At 36.1% G+C, this 19136-nt stretch overlaps 3 protein-coding genes and 2 long non-coding RNA genes across 6 annotated transcripts; 3 read left to right on the top strand and 2 right to left on the bottom strand.

Moving 5' to 3' along the window:
- Positions 1-6899: 6899 nt before the first annotated feature.
- On the top strand, positions 6900-18993 carry LOC149609911 (uncharacterized). Its single transcript, XR_016376950.1, has 2 exons — positions 6900-8477; positions 17716-18993. It is a non-coding gene; the product is annotated as an uncharacterized LOC149609911 (long non-coding RNA).
- Positions 8968-10476, bottom strand: LOC149609912 (GTP-binding protein Rit2-like). Its single transcript, XM_089860129.1, has 3 exons — positions 10260-10476; positions 9926-10191; positions 8968-9858 (listed from the first exon to the last, which is right to left on the bottom strand). The coding sequence occupies exons 1-3, from the start codon at positions 10474-10476 to the stop codon at positions 9625-9627; spliced, it is 717 nt and encodes a 238-aa protein (XP_089716255.1). The 3' UTR covers positions 8968-9624.
- LOC149609913 (nicotinamide riboside kinase 1) lies at positions 10942-12159 on the top strand. The gene is made up of 7 exons (XM_089860138.1): positions 10942-11082; positions 11151-11241; positions 11313-11370; positions 11472-11589; positions 11650-11721; positions 11790-11908; positions 11994-12159. Exons 1-7 carry the CDS (start codon positions 11027-11029, stop codon positions 12077-12079), a joined length of 600 nt encoding a protein of 199 aa, XP_089716264.1. The 5' UTR covers positions 10942-11026; the 3' UTR covers positions 12080-12159.
- Positions 11312-12458, bottom strand: LOC149609914 (uncharacterized). Its single transcript, XR_016376949.1, has 2 exons — positions 12327-12458; positions 11312-12266 (listed from the first exon to the last, which is right to left on the bottom strand). It is a non-coding gene; the product is annotated as an uncharacterized LOC149609914 (long non-coding RNA).
- Positions 12548-15189, top strand: LOC149609915 (uncharacterized). Of its 2 annotated transcripts, none has more exons than XM_089860126.1 (6): positions 12548-12714; positions 13047-13211; positions 13427-13748; positions 14154-14369; positions 14438-14629; positions 14929-15189. In XM_089860126.1, exons 1-6 carry the CDS (start codon positions 12668-12670, stop codon positions 14968-14970), a joined length of 984 nt encoding a protein of 327 aa, XP_089716252.1. In that variant the 5' UTR covers positions 12548-12667; the 3' UTR covers positions 14971-15189. The 2 variants fall into 2 exon arrangements, with proteins under 2 accessions (XP_089716252.1, XP_089716253.1); XM_089860127.1 differs by having other exon boundaries at positions 12550-12714; positions 13427-13733.
- Positions 18994-19136: the final 143 nt, after the last annotated feature.

The raw sequence follows: 19136 nt of genomic DNA on the forward strand, positions 1-19136 counted from the left end.
AATAATAAGTTTCGATGGAAAGTAGAAACCGGGAAAGACCTCGGGGGACAAAACTTGCAAAACTCTGCGCGGAAGGATTTGTTTCCGGGGTTTTCACCCGGTGCCTGCACTGACCAGGTTCGTACCCAGCACCCTCACGCGGTAAAGTCGTGTTTATTGAAAGGTTCTAAAGAAGGCGTTCTTTCTTAAGTAAATTAGAAATCCCTATTTGTTACGATTGTTCATTCTGTCCCAGCAGGCTCAAGATTTTTAACAATTGAGAGAATGTGACGCGCTGATGAAGTCGGCCTTACGTCTTTCAACTTATGATATAATATAGGTTTATTTTAATGAAAGCCCGCTACAATCCGGATCCACAATCCCTTAGAGACAAACAAAACTGTAGTTATTAGAATTTAGAAAGCCAAACTGCACTCTTTAGTCTCTAATTTTAGTTTTGGACTGAATGAGTGAAATGAGGGAACCGCGCGGATTGAGCTTCCAGTGTAATTCTACTCAACGCTACTCTGCGCCTAATGGAAGTACATTTGTATGTATAGAATTCCGTTGGGAATTTTTGACAACATTGTGGAAGTCGATGGATATATAATTTCCAATTTCCCAACCTTGCGAAATTAGCCTTAAATTTGTTTGTCTTTGTAACGTGACTTAAAGGCGCTATAATTCAAAAAGTCTGGAATTAAGATTAGCGAAATAATTATTTGTAAATTGATGTAGACATCTCCAGGTATTAGGGCTATTGTACTTTTTTCTACCTCTCTCCTATTAATTTTATGTTTACGCGCGCATTTATTTCCAGAAAAGTTCATAGATAGAAACAAAAACTTGGGATTGGCTGCCTTGACATTACCGTCGTAGGCATACTTCTACACATTTTATACACTTCTGCTGAGTAAAGGTACAAAAGGTTTTTAGATTGAAGGCTATTGAAATTGTCTAATAGTTCTAAACAAGCTGGTTACTCGGATTAAAGTCGTACTCTACATTGTTGGATATTTCCTTGTTTTAGGGGGCCAATGTTGGGGGGGAGGACCATATCCCCGTAACCAAATGTTGTACACCCCATGTTCTTTGATACTTTCCACCGAGTTGGGCCCAATAAACACGTTCCTTCATTATTGATGGACTTTCCAAAAACACCCTGTATACATCTGCTAATACGCGTAAAACCATGCACCAAACATTTGAGAGCAAGAAAGTACATTTCGTTAGAAAGGCAACGCAAGAAAATAAAAAAAAAACCTTTTCGCCCTTTTAAAATATTTGCTTGTTTTTGCTTTTCCCCCCAAAAAAAAACTTCTGCGAAAGATTAATATCCTTAACCGCGCGCAAGGTTTAGTACCGGTATGAACCCAAACACACTTTCTCGTGCGTTTCAACCAGGCATGATTCTCTAATAGGCAAATGCCGTGTATGGGGGGGGGGTTAAGGGTGATACTTGGGGTTAAACTTAATAAGGAACTTCACTTTTCAACCCCGTGTCAAATAAACACAACGCGTATACGTGGTATCAACTTCTCCGTACGGATTTTCCTCTTGCTCTTCGTCTCCTATCCTCTTAATCCGCGTTAGGCCTAACTCCTTCCTCTCTCGCTCTACTCGCTATATAAACATATAACCAACCGTGTCTCAGAGTGAGAGAGGAAAGCTTCCACGGAGTTCCCAAATAATTACATTAAAATCAGCCAGGAACCCCCCCCCCTTCTCCGGCCCGTCTTCAGTTTTTCGAGGATTTTCTTGCTAAAAAAAGCACTTCTCACTTAAATTTTTCTAGCTAAGTTATATTCAGAGTAATATTAAAAGTTTGTGACTTGAAGTAAAAAGCGTGCATTGGTCGAAAAACATTTTTTATACGTGATATCTCTTAGAGGAAGCGTTTACCCTGTTTGGCATTTAAATTATAGGATCACTTACGGATATTGTTTCCTGGGCCCTCAGAGGTACTATAATTCCTATAAATCCTATAATCTTAAACAAATGTACTATAAAATCCCATAACTTGGAACTTATCCCGGATTTTAACCCAAGCGTTCAAGTGAAATAACCTTGAAAACTAGAAACTTTAGCAAACTTCTATAATTGTGGAGGTCCTATTTGAACACGATAGAACATTGACTTCAAGCTATGTACTGCGGATGATATTTTCATTTCTGGGGTTGCTTCTCTCTACCGTATATCTTGTATGAAAATATGAGAAAACTTATGGATCGAGGCAACTTTGGTTAATTCCGCCGCTGGAAATTCCCTCCTACCATGCACTTGCTCCAGAGCTGAAACTCCCTTTCTAGAGGGGGTTTTTACCTTAGGGAAAATCGAATTTTATCCAACTGGCTCTCACCTAGGCCTATGTTTTCTAGACGGTACGGAAATACGGATTTTTTTAAGTCCATTTCCTTGGATTGCTTGGACCTAGGTATTTTAGATGATTGGCTCTATAATGCAGGTTGTAAGGGTGGCTTCGGACACGGGAAAGGACCGCCTTGCCTGTCGATATACTCTTAACTCTATCGAAAACTATAGTTTATTTTGAATTTATTCATTTATGGAACTTTTAGGAATGAAATTGTACAAATGCTACAATAGTTTAAAACATTTGCGGAATTCTCCATGTACAAGTTCCTGTAATGGTTCCCTATGAGGAGTTTGAAAGATCAGAGATGATTTTACAATTTTTGTACCATAAAGACGCGTGCATTTCGCTATAAAAAAAGCGTACACCCTGCTCTTCTCTCTTATAAATGTATTTTTCTATCTTAAAGCAAGTGTACTTAAAAGTACTTGGTTTTATTCTTTGGACACTAGGGTCCAATAATGGGACTACACAGCCTGTTGTATTACTTCTCTATAAAGTATAATCAGTGTTTGAAAAAGTGGTATAAATATACCACCAAGAAGTAAAATCTCGTTTAGTTTATCTTCTTGGGTATATGGGCAGTCGGAAATGTTTCTAGTCGGCCGTTCTAGGCTGGTTTTTTTATTCTTAAAGATTTTCTTTCTACAACATTTCCGTAAGTTCATGAGATATGTTCCATAAGTTTGTCACTGGTTACAAACTGGAGCTTGTCATCAAGTGACGTAAGTGAAACGTCATAGATTCAGAGTAAAGCGACATACGCCTGGTGAGGCGCTGCTGTCAAAGGGTTAGTACAGACTAAATAGGAAGATGGACTGCAAAACCGAGTGTAATCAATTCTCGCTTCCGTCGTTCTCGAACTAGCTCGAGCTGTAAGTCTCTAGCATTACGAAGTGTCATACTTATGGAACGTATCTTATGAACTTACGTTGTTCTTTATAGTCCTTTCAGCTTCTTTATTAACCTACCAGTAAATTATGGCCTACTTTGGCTTTCTCACACCAAATATCAGCCTAGTGTACACGGGAGGCCAAAATATAGTAAACTATAGCGGGAAAGGGTCAAGCGTTGCCCGACAGGAAAATTTCGTACTTTTTTCGGCATTTTAAAATAAGTCGACATGTTTAAAGCATAGAATAAAGCGTGTGTCACGGGTCTTGGCCTCCTGGTTACGGTAGATTGTGTTCTTTTCTCTCACGGTCACCGAAAGAGAAAAAAGATAGTCTCTAACTAGGTTTATATCCTGAACTTGATTGCGCTTCAGCTTTGGATCGGGAGTCCAGGGATCGAGAGTAACTAGCCCATTTCCTTCTTTCAATCGAATTGCAGTTATGGGCCACCTTATGTTTTACTAGAATGCTGACACGAGGGCAATATTTTATACAAACACGCTTTAGGGTATGTTTGTTTTACTGTTTGTTTCTAATTATGGGTCTTCATCTACACTTAACTAAGCTTAATTATTATTATAGAAAAAAACGAGAAATACACCACTTCGTTGATTTTGCGCACATTCGGCGAGGTAACCGATTATTTAACCCACTGAAACCGATTTTTAACCGATGTATCGGCAAAATAACCTCGAACCGATTAATTGGTAAAAATCGGTATATTAAGCTGGAACCGATGTATTGGTTAAAGAGTGCCATATCGGTCACCGATACCAGTATCGTATCGTCATTATATATCTATATACTTCGGCTATAAGCGCGTGCGCTCGTATATATTTTAAAAACACAGATAGTAAATTAAGAAATTCTTAAGCTCGTAAACAGGAAATTCCAATAATATTTTGAATTTGTTGATACTCAAATGGTAGCTAACTGATTGAAAATTGACAGGCATTAACGTAAAACTTGACGCGTTTTCTTCAGAACCGCATACCTCGAGGTTTTAAAATTAGATTCTCCGCTTTAAAACGCGGTTTAAAAATAGACGATAACAAAAACATTGCTAGGGATATTCTCAAAAAGAATTTTCTCTGATGTTGACTTTTCTAGGTCGATTAGGCAACTACCGCTAATTAAGTGAGCACACGTAAGATTTTAGTCTATAGTCTGAATGGGCTTTAAAACCTACATGTTATACAATCACGCGTAGATCAAAATATATTGAGTTGGCAACATATAATGAAATTTATATCTAACGATTCTAAATTGGTATAAATGTAGAGAATTTTATATTCCTTTTCTTGGGAGAAATTTTTCTTCCATTATATGCGTATATATTCATTTTATCTTTGAATAAAAAAGCGTGGAAATATTCCATTTTCAATCTAAAATACAACTGTATTTCCATTTTGTTGATCACGTGGTGCTTATATTTTTACCTAACTCGATGAAGAAGAGGCGTTAGAAGTAAAGACCCTGTATCTAGATAGGGACAAGAAAGTTTTATATTTTGGGCACGCGGGTCTATACAAGGAACTATAGGAACATCTAGTGGCATCGTAAGTTTATAAGATGTGTTTCATAAGTATGACACTACCAATACTTCGAAATGCTAGAGACTTACTGCATGAGAGCTAGTTCGAATTGACTACACTCTTTTAATTTTGCAGGACTTCCATCTTCCTATTTAGTCTGTACTAAGCCTTTGACAGCCCCTCACCAGTTGTCACTTTACCCTGAATCTATGATCTACGTCACTTCGTGACAAGCTCAGTTTGTAACTTATGGAAGCATTTGCTTAAACTTAACCACAGATCAGACTCTCATTGAATGGTTGCAACATTCATTTCTATGAAAACGCTATATTAATTGCGTCCATCCGTTTACAGAGATTAAAAGTCCATGTCAGGTATTCGGCATTTTGTTGCTGCTCTAAAGAGATTTACTCTTCACCTCGAGTCCATTCCATCTCGGGGTTAGAAATGAAATATTTACCGGAACGACCAGACATATGCCAAATAGGGGTGCGGGTGGGTAGAACTCACCTATATAACCCCATTCTTTATCGTTTGCAGCGAAAAAAACGTGCATCGCATTTGAGCGTTTCATATTGAAATTTTTCCCATTTTTATTCGACGAGATTCCATCGCGTTGGGACGCGAATCTCTTCTCCTCCTCCTTTATTCCTATTCCCATTCTTATTCGATTTAGGTAAGAACGGAGGAGAGAGACCGAGGATGAGTGCGAAAGAGCACGTGGGGGTCCGAAAGGGGGCCGCCTACCTACTTAGCCATTGATTTTCTTTGTCCGGGACGAATATGAAAGGTAATCCAAGGATGGAACAGCTTCTCTTTTTTTTTTTGAGAATACGCGAATGTGCCGGATTGACGCCGACGGCAGTGTCTTGAATTGTCAAATTTGGTTACCTTGGACAAGGAGAAAGGGAGGATGAAACATTAAGTACGAGAATGAGGAAATATAACTTTGTTTTAAAAGTAATATTTGGTATTACTGTTGGTGAAATACTTATTTCGTTATGACTGTGGTCAGTAGCCTGATCTCGGTACACTTTTTGGAAAGTCAGATATTTCAGTACCAAATAATTTAGTAAAGTGAACAAGAATACCAATACAGGAAGTTTGAATTATTGCCAATCTGTCGCGCCTATTTTCAGATGGCGCGCGTGATATTCCAGGAAATCGAACTTATTCGAAATATCTATTGAAAGATTAATTTGTTTTCTACACGCCAATGGACTATTGTTCCTCCAACGTTTAGTTTAATTCTTATATCTCCTTATCAACCCATTTGTGTTATGATGAGAAGCCTTCATTCAGGGGATAAATTTAACATTACAATCCCATAGAACGCCTGTAGAAATGTTTTCCCTGCCGAGTCGCTACACTTTGGAAAACGTTACAAGCTCGCTCAGAAATGAAAGTGCAATAAAACTTTGAGTCGAATAGAATTACTCTTTGAACATTAAATTCTAAATAAGTCTAATTACCACACTATTCTTAATTATTCTTGCTAAGTAAATTTAAGGCACCCTACTTCACACCATGCCCAATCATCCGTTTTGCAATATACGATGCGCGCATGTTTTGTATAGAATGGATCCGATTTCGTGTTACGCTTTTTTCTACCCATTACTTTAGTAATTTCCGGCTCCCCCATTGAGAGAGAAAAAAAGGGCAATGCTTACTTTATTCAAATTTTATCATTTTTATTGAGAAATCATTTTGGGATAAGCTTTAGTCTTTAATTAAAGGGATAATGAAGTGATAAATACATATTTTCTCTAAAAACAATCATTGTGACGCTATTTCTTGTGGGTTTGGTCCAAGCGTCGTGAGCTTACTAAAGTACCCGCCCACATCACGGTAGAAAGTGTACAATAGAATACGGGCGAGATTAAGATTATATTCTCTTTAATCCATTGATTTATTAAATTTGAACTATTTGTGATCATTTATGAATCCCTTTAAATCCGGCGCCTTTCTTGTCAAGCTAATCTTAAACTATATTAAGAAAACAATGTCAAATGAGAAAGGACACGGTGAAAGGCCCTGTTTTATTAAATTTTATCGCCCTACTATTTATTATTTGCCATTAACATTAGAGTTTATTAAAATTATTTATATTATTATTATTTTATTTCACCTTAGGGCTTAGACCGTTGATTTTTGTTTATTTTATTAATTGTAAAATTAATTTACTTTCTTAGAGGGTCGAGTGAGTTAAGCAACGCTGGATTGTTTCCTCAGCTGTGTCCATTGGTACGCAACTCGTTGTTTCGCAAAAAGGTAGGTGGTAGGTACGCTTCCTTCTCTCACGCTGCGCCAATGTTTGATTTATCGATTTTCGTCCTCTTCTTGTTTTAAAACTTGCGTAAACTTTATCTTGTTCATTTGAGAAAGAGTTCTTTACGTTACCCTTCCTTGTCTATGCTCTATATAAATGTCTCTATAGTTACAACTTGAACACCCTTTTAGTACGTGTACTCTATTTAAAGATGTCGGACACTTGAACAAAAAGATACGTACGTTTTGGCTAACTCAATTACTTGCCTATATACCAGACAGAGTCTTTCTGGTAGCAGACTTATCAGAAACACCACGTAGACGTTTTAAAGTAAATGACCATTGACCAGGCTAGATGTATTTGCTTGTAAAATAATAAATATTTTAAATTATAACCGCGTGTTCGACTAGTGCCACCTGATATGAAAGCGTTTGTTATTGTCCGCTTTTTATAATATTTTGATCATTTCTTCCGTCGTTTTGAAATATTTACAAATGCCCAACACCCCGGTCAACTCTTAGCTACCTTGAAAATTGTAAATGATGATAAATTTATCTTATCCCTTCCTGTTTCTAAAACGTGCTGGTTTTTTTGGTGTCTATCCTGCCTTGGAGGAAAGAGGTGAAATGGAGTGGTAATATCCATCTAACAGCGTGATGTTAATTCCCTTTAACACGCGATGCAAAGCCATGACAGTATAGTATGTGTTAAAATTTATTTTAAATACAAGATAATATATGTAAATAATAATTGTATTAAAAAACAATAAGCCATGATATAATACACATTAAAGCCGTCATCCGATCTTGGGCAAAAATATCTAGCACTGTTTTTTTTTATTAAGGTACGCGATACTTTAGTATTCTGATAGGAATAGTCAGTTACAACCAAAGAAGGGACTATGATTTACTTATATTTAATTGGAGACTAGTTCCCTTTAACAATAAGTTATGACTTAGTAGGCCTTCCCATCTTCGTAATAAATGTTTTGTTGCTAACAAGTTGTAAACGATTAAGTGAATAGTAAAAACAGTTAAGATAATTTCTGTAAAAATACTAATTAATATATTTGATCATAATCATTAACTATTAAAATTACTTTTTTTCAAAAGAGATTAAAACCACGTGTTGAAGAAAATTTGAATTTGCGTGATCAAGTGGGCTGTGGCGCAAACAGAATCCTCGGTTGGTGCAGTGCACCAATGACGGTTTAGGAATCACGTGATCACGTCTTGTTTGCCGCTTTTTTGACGAACTTGGTTTTCCGAAGTACCATGTTCCAAGGATATAAATTTTAGGTTTAATTTGGATTCATTTTTTAAGAATTATATCGTTTACGATATCTCCGATGTGAAAAGTAATCGCGGAAACGGGCACGAAAATCAAGGACGTTATTAATTCAAAAAAACTGAAGAAACTTTGGCCAACAGGTAAGCCAAGGCTTCATATTTTAATCGTATTTTGAAACAAAGGGGATTGAATAAAAGTGGTCTAAAGGGTCTAATTTAAAGGTACAAAATAGGCTAAAAAAATTTAACCTAAAGATATTCTTAACGCTTATTAATAGTCCTTTGCACGTTTGAATCACAAACTTTTATATCTATCAAGGCCCATCCATGTTGATGTTTCTCAGGCATTTTAGGCCTAAATGACGTCACTTTCCAATTCTGTTAAAGCGCTTAATTCAAATCATTGAAATGTTGAAATTGCGCGGAATCTGCTGATAAACAGAGCTATCCAAGTTAAAAGTTAGACAATCCTATGTCCCCCTAAAAATATCACCAAGCATGGGGCTTGATAGATTGATAGTCAATGGTTGCATTGACCTAACTAGTCCTAGGCCTAGTTCATTAAGCCTAAACTAACTACAACATTGTTGGGTCATTTTATATAAATCTGTGAAAAAGGAACGTTCATTGATCAATCATTTCAAATCACTAGTATTTTAATTTCTGTTGTAAGTTAGCACTGTGACTGTAAAGTAACGAATACTTTTGTTACATTAAATCAATTCAAAGTGAAAGACATTACGATATGACTATATTGATATATATATTATTCACTATAATAAACCACGAAACATTTCCGCTTATATTTAATACTAGCTCTATCATAGTAAATAATAATTTTACCTGTAAAAAAATTCTTGACTAACATTTTTCCTTTTATTATATTAATTCTAAGTATTTTGATTCATTATTATATAATAGACTATCACCCATTTGCGGACAACATAAGTTACATTAATTAATTTGCATATTCTACAATTTTTTTTTCTTTTGCCACAATTTTCACAATTCTGCGTTTATTATATTACGATTTTGGTAACATTTGATCTTATCTCGTGAAATAGGGCTATATAATACCACCCACAAAATCAGACTTAAATACTCTTTGTGGGGTTTATAATAAGTAAATATATACACATTGGATTTTACTCCCATCCCACAACCCAGATTAGTTTTTTAATTCGCACCATTTAAATATTATTACGTACATATATATATATATATATACGTTAATGCCACTTTTGGGGTTTTTTTGTTGTTTCTTTCGAGTCTTTTTGTTGTCGCTTCGCTAAATAGCGCGTCTTCTCCTAAATATGAATCTTAAAATTGATTGTAGCCATCGCCATCGGTGACCGGAGCGTTTAACTTTGTCAGCCGCGGCTTGTTGAGCTTTTTCCTTTTTGCGAATTTCCCCGATAAGGGCGTGAAATACGTCATCCACAAAGTGGCGAAGGGCCGCTGAAGTCTCGTAGAATGGACAATTTAATTGGCTAGCTAATGCTTGACCTTCTTCAGTTGATACCTTCGGTTTTTAAGATTTAAATTTAATATTTACGCGTTGAACCTCAATAACATCTAAGAACACTGACTTTTCTACAGTGTTCCAAATCGTATTTATTCCCAACCAAAACAATTGGAATGTTTCGAGTGTGACGAACTCGCTCAATTTGATTCTTATACTCAGCAGCCTCTTCAAAGCTTCTCCTATCAGTGATAGAATAGCAAATTATGAAACCTTCTCCACCACGCATGTATTGATCCCTCATAGCCGTAAATTCTACTTGACCAGCTGTGTCTAAAATATCAAGAATGGCTACTTCCCCATCAATAACGGCTTGTTGGAGATAAGCATCCTCTAGATCGTTAAAATTCGGAAATAATTGAATAAAACGGAAATTAATATAAGTGAAAATCAAACCTTACCAATTGTTGGATCATGATACTCCAGGAAACTATGCGTTACAAACTGTAGGGTCAAGGCACTTTTCCCTACACCACCGTCTCCCAAAACCACAATTTTAAAGACTCTTTGCCCACCACGATTAGTAGTTACTTGATTGTAACTTTGTTGACTGACTTGCGATTGTACAGCGTCGCTACTCTCGCTGACAGAATGCATACACAGCATTTTTTTACTCATGATTTTTTATTTTAAATACTTAAATTGATATAATTTCTTCAATATATTTGGTTGCTTTAAATCTTGGCACCCGTTTTTGGCCTCTCCATTTCCTGATGGATTCGCGAGGTTTACTATCGTTTACGCTCTACTTTGCAACATTTCTCTGGCATTTTAACCAAATTTGACTTTGGTTTATCGATAAATAAGTTATAATTCTATTAAGGTCAAAAAGTTGATATTGACCTTCGCCCCGCTTCTAAAACGTAAACAAAAAACGTCATTGATCATTGCCGAAATGTCAAAAATAAAATGTCACCACCGTATGGTTCATAGAGGGCGGGAATAGGTTACGTTTCCCGCCGCCTTGACGGTTTCCGCCAAAATTTAAATAGTGATAAATTATATTTATAAATTATTAATTATTTAAATAGGAAAATAAATGAAAAATCTGAAAACACTAATTTTTCTTAATAATAATATCGATTTTAACATAAGCCTCCGCGATCTATGTTTTAAAAAGTTGTTTACTTGACCTAAAAACGTGTTGTTGCGCAACGGCGCCAGTGATATGGCTGAGCATTGTGGAAAACATTCCAAGAAATGGATTATAATTGGAATTGCGGGGTATTTTGTTAATTAAAATACGCGAAGTTAAGTAGGATATTAATTGTAATTAATTTCAAATGCCGCAGTGTAACAAACGGAGGTAAAAGTAGCCTATCGAAACAACTACATTCCAATTACCCTAATAGTATTCTGCTAAACCAAGATGATTATTTTTTGGTACATTATACAATACAATTATGGATTTATACATCAATCTTTGAATAAATTTAAAATGATTGAAATCCTAGGACAGGGATAGTGATAAACACGTAACGATACCAGAATTGAATCACCATAACTGGGAAAGTAATACTCTCTTTTTCTTTAATATTGCTGTTTATAGATATGAAACAATTAAGGTCGCGACACGTACAATGTTTGCTAATTAAGGGTTGTATATTTTAAAGTCATTACCAGTTTAAATTACGAGGGATTCTTTGAAAAGATAAAAGACGCGCTGCAAACTGAACCCATTTCCAAACCAGGCCTGTTAATTATTGAAGGACATTTAGTTCTTAATTACCAGTAAGCTTATGATGAAAAACTTGAAACTTTTGGCTCTTATAACTAGCGAATGTTTTTTAGACCTTTAGTTAAAATTTTGGATAGAAAATTCTTCTTAACATTAACTAAGGAGGAATGCTTGAGACGCAGAAAGTAAACACGTATTTTAAACGTGAAATATGCTTTAGTTACTAAACTTAAGTATAATATTTTTAAAATAGCACCAGAGTTTATGACCCTCCAGATGTGCCTGGTTATTTTGAAAAATGTGTTTGGCCCATGTATTTGAAACATAAAGAGGAAATGGAAATGGAATTGAATATTGATTCGAAAGATATTAGTTAGTTTCAAATTTAATTTTTTTGTAAATTTTAAAATATTTTTTATGATAATTTTAATTATTTTGTATTATTTTTATTTTTAAGTTTATATTGATGGCACCAAGAGCGAAGAATCAATTTATAAAGAAGTACAAATGGATATAGATAAATTGGTTAAAGAAAATGTTTAGAAACGCTGTTTTTTAAATGTTTCCCCTTTGTTTAGCATTTTTATTTTTTCGAAATAAATTTAAAATAATGTTTTAGTGTTGTCTAACTTGTTTTCTTTCAACCAATCATATCGGTTAGTTTGATTCTTTCATCTGCCATGCCATAGCTATCTGCAGCTGGATCCGTTCCAAGGTTTTTACAAACAGGCTAAAACAAGACTGTTGCTCAGTTTGTGTGAACGTCAATGGATAGATACTCTTTTTTTACTTTTAGATTTTTTTAGCTGTAATTAAAATTTTTTAATGAGGTACTTGAGCACACTGATTAAATAACAGCGCCTTTCCACTCTAGTAGTTTATTTCCGCCTCCACGCTTTAAATTTTCAGCCGGCCTAACCTTCTAAATAACCTTGGTATGTTACGACCTTCTGAACTTTAGACTAGAGTGACTGTGTTTTCCCGCGCTTTTGCGAGCTTGTCAGCCTTGTCTGTTTTTCGGTGAATCAGTGGACCGGACCGGTTTGGCGAGTTTGGTACGTTTTGTGTATAGGCGTGGAAAAGTCTTTTTATGGTGTTAGTAGATATCCTTTAAATATAGCAGAGATTTGAATGAACAGAAGTGAAGAGGAGGATTATATTAAAGGCAAACGCCAACGGTAAAATGATTTAGTTTTCTTTTTTATTTCAAGTTACGTATCACCGCGTAGGTCTTTGTCTTAGGCCTAGAAGCTAGACATTAGTTTTTTTGGGCGGGGATAGCGAAGCCATTATTTTCAGCGTCACCTAAGACCACCGCCAAGCGCTGTAGGACCCTCGTATCTAGTTTGACCAATTCTTAGGTGTAACTGACGGCTAATGTAAGGGTTTTCAAATTTGGCCTACGCAGTTTAAAACCTACACAAAAGAAAACCGCGTCATTACTAAGATTTTCTTTTTTTATGAAACAACCAAGCTTACGAGTGCCAATTTTTCACTTTTAACTCTTCAGATTAAGAGAACTTTTGGAGCTTGAAGAATATAACTTGAGGTTAGAGTTACACCAAAAGCAAGAAGCCCAAAAGTTTGGTTATTTGAATAATTTACGTGAACAAGTTAAAGAAATTCGAGAAGCAAAGATGCAGAGAGATATTTGCCAAAATAATCAGTCTTCGAGGTAGGTTTTTAAATAATATAAATACTCGTTAACTTTTCACTGGCAACTTACGGAGCCGCACCCATTTATGCCCTGGGCCTCTTTGCCTCGTAATTTTTGTTTGGTTTTTAATTCTGGCACTTCTTAAAGCAGCTAGTAAAACGCTTTGACCCTGCAAACTTAAGTCGAATCACTTTAAATTTCTGCGGAAAATCCTTAATGAGAAATCTTTGTAGGAATGAATTTGATCCTCGCCAACCTTTTAACTCGAACCAAGCTCGAGAACAGTATGGCAATGATTTGAAGGAGCAAATGCGGATTAAGGAAGAGAATCTAGCCAAATTGAAGAAGGAAGATGAACAGTACGAGAAAATAATGAAGGAGATGGAAGCCAAGCAGTTGGAAAAGGATAAGGAAGAGCAGCTGAAACGCAAAAATATGCAGCTCCAATATACTAATGATCTCCGTAATCAGCTGTCTGACATCAGCCATAAGAAAGAAGAGGATTTAAAGTCTCATAATGAGTCTTCCAGAGCTTTTAATGTAATCGATCAGAGCGTAGGAATTTAACAATACTAATAACTTAATAAGGTTGAATTGGTGAATGGTTATAACTAGTATTTGAAACGAACTAACGGGATTTAATTAATGCTATTAAAGCAGCGGCTTAAGTCTTTGTTACGCTCAACTTCAGCTGAACGCTGGTTCTTTCGTGTCCAGGCCATCCTTAAAATTTTAAGGTTAAATACCCTTTAATTTAAACTAAAACCAGTAAATTTAACCCAAACCCGACACCTCTAGTTGCTTCCTACGTAGCCAAAGTTAGTAGTAAACTGTGTTGGCGCTTGATTAACAATCGGAAGTTCACGAGGTTCTTAATTAGTTATACAAATTCTTAATTACCATTAATATCTTTCCGTTGGTCTAATTGTTTTAACAATAGGTACATTTTTTTTTCTACAGCATGACTATAAAAACTTTGGAGTCGATAACAACAGCCCTTCCGTTTTGATGAAGAAGCAACAGAATCGCGATGAATACAAGAAGGCCTTAGACGAGCAGTTGATGTCTAATCTCAAAATCAGAGATGATAAGAAACGCGACGATGCCAATGAAGCGCAAGATACATTCCATATTGGAGCCGTAGCCACTACCAACGCGGAACGCTTGGAATCGCAAGTACGTGATGACTGACAATTGAACCCAACGGTTATCAGTTTAATTCATTTAAAATCAATCCAAATCAGGCGCATGAACTCAAAGATCAAGAAGATTTCTTAGAAGTAGTTCGACAAGAAAAGAAGGTCACTCATGATGAAGAAGCCGTTTTGGAAAAAACCTACGATACTAATAATGCTAATGAAATCTTTCAATGTGAGGAAGATAAAAAGAAACAAGAGATCCTTGATAGAAACAAGCAGTATCAAGCTGATTTATTGGTATTTTTTGATTTTGATTAATAGTTATTTCAAAACTGCTTTCACCCGCAGCTGTCCCGTGAAATAGTGCCTGTAATAACTTATTTTTGAAGTTGAGTCACTTTATGGGAGTGCGAGATTGAAATATAGCGGAGAATTTTAACGCTTTTAGTTAGCCCGCTATAAAATGTTAAGAAGCGCAAAAATAAATTCGGGATTTGTGCTCAACTATATCTTATTGGTCTCAAGATTTCTTTTAGGCAGCTCGAAAAAAGTGTCAATCTTGAATGTTTCATTATTTTTTCATTTTAAATTTTCAGGCTCAAATAAAGGAGAAGAAAGAGCGCAAAGATTACTACTAAAACTTAATCACTCCATTTTTTATTTGGGATCAAGCTAGCTTCTCTAAGTTTTCTGGTTTTTTTGAACTTAAAAGCTAGACAAAATTAACAATAACATTATCCTGCTATCGGAATCTGTGATGTTCACGCACTTATGTTCCATTTTTTATTATACTTAGTTTTGTAATGCATAATATTCTGGTTTATTAAAAAATTAATAAAACATTTGACGAAAGTTAATTCTTTGAAATTGTTTTTGATTTAGTTTAAGTAATAATATTCGGATTTGGGGTGGGGGGGGGTGAAATAGATCATGTGACACGGAATCATTATAGAAGGTTCATACAAAAATGGATGGTTTTATGATGATACTTTGAGATGTGGAAGATGGTTTTGATTGGCGACTTAGGGTCGCTTGGTAAACCTAATAGTAGTGGTGACCAATAATTTAATCAAAGGCTCCGTGTTAATTAAGAACAACTTTGGAAGTTAAATGGGGTGGCCGACCCCTCTCCTTTTCTATCCACACGCAATGCTAAGCTCTATTAGGATAAACGAACGTCGTTTGTCCTACGGTCTGAACAGCCCCTTTATATAGAAATGTGTTTACGCAAAACTATGAGTTAAAAACGGTAACGTAGTAATTAAAAGAATCGGTAATGAATGCAAAAGGATCTTCATTATTTTAAGTATAAACATTGGTGTTTGAATCTGCCAGTTGAAATCATGAGGGATATTGGGAACTCATGTTGGGGTAGAAGTACTCAACATAAAATCATAGAGACTATAAACCCCAAGGAGTGGCAGGTCCCCCGCTCTACAAGCGCAAATAATGATGTTTCTCCTAAATTGGTACATGAGAGCTTCCGGCCCGTTTAATTTTGCTTAGCGGAAGTCGCCTTGTACCAGGAAAAACCGGTTTTTGGGGGCAACAAGTTGAGGCATTCCTTCCACTCCTTGGGGTTTAGTCTCTATGATAAAATGGTGCCGAAACCCGGGAGATTAACGTAGGCGGGATTATTGATTATCTGGGGAATTCTGAAAAAATCGAAAATGGTGGCAAACTTTGAGTCGCTACGGTTGAGAGGAAGGTGACGTGATGAAGAACTCCCAGGGGGAAGCGTTAAGAAGTGAGATTATGTCTTGAAAGTTCGAAGGCCAACCAGCGTCAGCGTCCATTGGAGCCTAAGGCGTGGTCTCGTAAAGGGCTGATGAAACGACCCTTTTATGAAAAAGCGTTTGGGCATAGTTACGAGTAAAATCTGTGGATTACGGTTATGGATAAAATCCGAGGATTACGCTTATGGATAACCTTTATGGATTACAGTTATGGATAAAAATTTATCATTCGCACTGGATAATGAAGCTGGGTTCGTAAAATTTTCAAATTTACAAATTTGAAAACAAAAATGTGAAAGTAAGTTGTGGTAAGACCAATGTAAGTGCGTTGAGCACGATTAAAATATAAATATGCCAGATCGATCTTGGTAAAACTGGGCGCCCAAAGCTGTGTTTGCTAAAATATACCTAAATTGCGCTTGGTATAAAATACTCGAGTATACATTACAAATTTGAAAGCTTAGTGTTTCAACCATGTCTAAATGGTTAAATCCCAGAATAACTGGTACACCCGAGGAAGGGTCTTATATGCCCCAGAATGGGCTGATGTAGTAACGTTCCCGAATGAATGACTTTCAAAAATACCTTTCCATACCGGTGACCACGTTATCCCAATAGGGACAATATATTGTAGCTCAATGAATGAGGCATAAATGATAAATTGAGATATGGTTGGAGGTGGACCCGAAGACGGTTACGCTAATTTGATTGAAATTAGAAAATATTAAGAATCAAATTTGAATGGTTCAGACGGTCTATCGACGTTGAGATATTGATAGCGAGTTAATAGTATATTCGCGACACAAGCGGCGCTGTTAGGAATATCTTATTTCTTATTAACGGGGTGTACAGAACGAAGTTTTTATCTCATTGTGGGTGATCCCATTGGTCTTAGAGAGTCCCTGGCGTGCTTCGTTCAGTCGTTATTGCCGTTGGCGTTGAGTAGTTTGCAACGAGTGGTTGTTATAAAAGAGACACCAGGTTGGTGTTCAAAAAGAAAGAAGGTTGGTTTTGATAGATACACAAGATTGGTGTACAAAATTAATTGTCTCCTGGAGGCAGCGGATTAAAATATGGTTCAAATACAAAGTTCGTTTGAACAGAGGGGGTTAAAACGTTTGCATTGAAAGAGTGATCATTTGATCTCGTCAATGAGATATTGATTCATACTTCATACTATAATATAATAAATATGAAAATTTTGCGAGTTTGAATGTTTAATTAGATGTTTGGATGCTTGTTTTGTCGTTTGGATGTTTTTTACTCGATTCCACCTTAACGGCAGAACGGATTTGAATGAAATTTGGCACACGCCGGTAGACAATGACCTATATAGGATACTCTTTACCCCTGATAGTACGTTTCCGTCGGATAATTCGGCGACAAAATCGTTGTTACTGACACACCACCCGGTCGCGGATAAATGCTTAGTTAATAAAATGAATGTTTCTGTGTTACTGTACTTCTTATTATTTTTAAGTACGTTTCGACATACGGTCCTTTGTGTAACAAAGGACCCACGCATTACATACATTTATTCATACACACATATCGACATACTACATACTCTTATTCATACACTCACATACGTACACACTACATACTCTTATTCAAACATACTCCTACACAACATTCTTGACTGCAAAGCGGAAGTTCAAGTTGCGATGGCTGAAGCAATCTTTTGGAAATTCAACCTCTTGTCCTTGACATCCAGCTGGAGAAACTACTCATGGACTATAAAATTTGCATGGCATAAAAAACTGTAGCATTGTATAAAAGTATATAAAGTATTGTAAAGATGCGTTGTTCCAAATGGGTTGGTATTACCGAAGTACAGTGGGCTCTGTGGACGATTTTGAGTCAAAAATTTTGTATGACCTTTTACATGTTATAATTGGGGTTGTTTTGCGAATGACCCCTTAAATTTCAGCGACAAACTGATAGACGCGAGGGGGTCGTCGCTTACCTTTATAGCATACGAGATTTGAAATCGATTTCATTGACTTGGTGGTGAATTGAATGATTTGCACAGTTTGGTTGATTTGGTGTGTATTTGCGTGATTTGGTGGGTATTTGCGTGATTTGGTGGGTATTTGCGTGATTTGGTGGTTATACGCGTGATTTGGTGGTTATACGCGTGATTTGGTGGGTACTTGCGTGATTTGGCGGTTATACGCGTGATTTGGCGGTTATACGCGTGATTTGGTGGTTATACGCGCGATTTGGATGATTTGCATGATTTGGTGGTTATTAGAGTGATTTGATGATTGGTGGGTAATTCGATGATTTTAATGATATGGTTTATTTGAAATTGATTTCATTTATTTCTTAGTGATTAGCTTGATTTGTACAGGAAGAGAGTAGTGATGGACCCCTTGGTTAGACTACGTTCATTTAATTAAGGGGTCCTCTGTAAAACACTATAATCATAACTTGAAAACCTTGGCCCGAACCACACAATGTCACAAAACATTTTAGACTCTTAAATTGCCCATAGAAGCCACTGTACTTCGGTTCTACCACCCTTTTTGGAGCACCCTCTATATATGTGTTTAAATAAGTGCTCTGATTAAATTTAATATAAGTGATTCCTTCAAGAATTTCAAATTAGAATTAATGACTAACATAAATATTTATCAAGTTTTTGATAATTTAAATGAAAATTTGCGCTTATGGTTTTCCCCAATCCCAGTGGGGTTTTCCCAGAACCTTTTTCCCCATATATGCAGTGGGTTTTTTTGGTTCGAATTTACTTATAGTTTACTCGTATCGAATACTTATGTTTGGCATAAAATGAAGAATAAGATTGTACTATGAACTAAAATACGATTTTCTGTAAAGCACGGCTTGTAATTTAATAGAGATACTGCGTTACTATAAAGCCATAAGTAATGCAGTAATTAAAAAATTATTGTTAAATACAAATGGATCTTCTTTGTTATTTGAGGTAAATAAAACCGGTGTTTCAGTCAACCTGTTGGATACCATAAAATATTATGCTGGGGTAGAAATCCGCAACAATTCGTTGTATCACGTTTCTACATTGCCATCAGCATGGCCCAAGTGTC

This window comes from Phalangium opilio, unplaced genomic scaffold, assembly GCF_054372755.1.
Source record: "Phalangium opilio isolate 3A_F unplaced genomic scaffold, DU_Popi_V2 ptg000344l_1, whole genome shotgun sequence".
NCBI lineage: Eukaryota > Metazoa > Arthropoda > Arachnida > Opiliones > Phalangiidae > Phalangium > Phalangium opilio.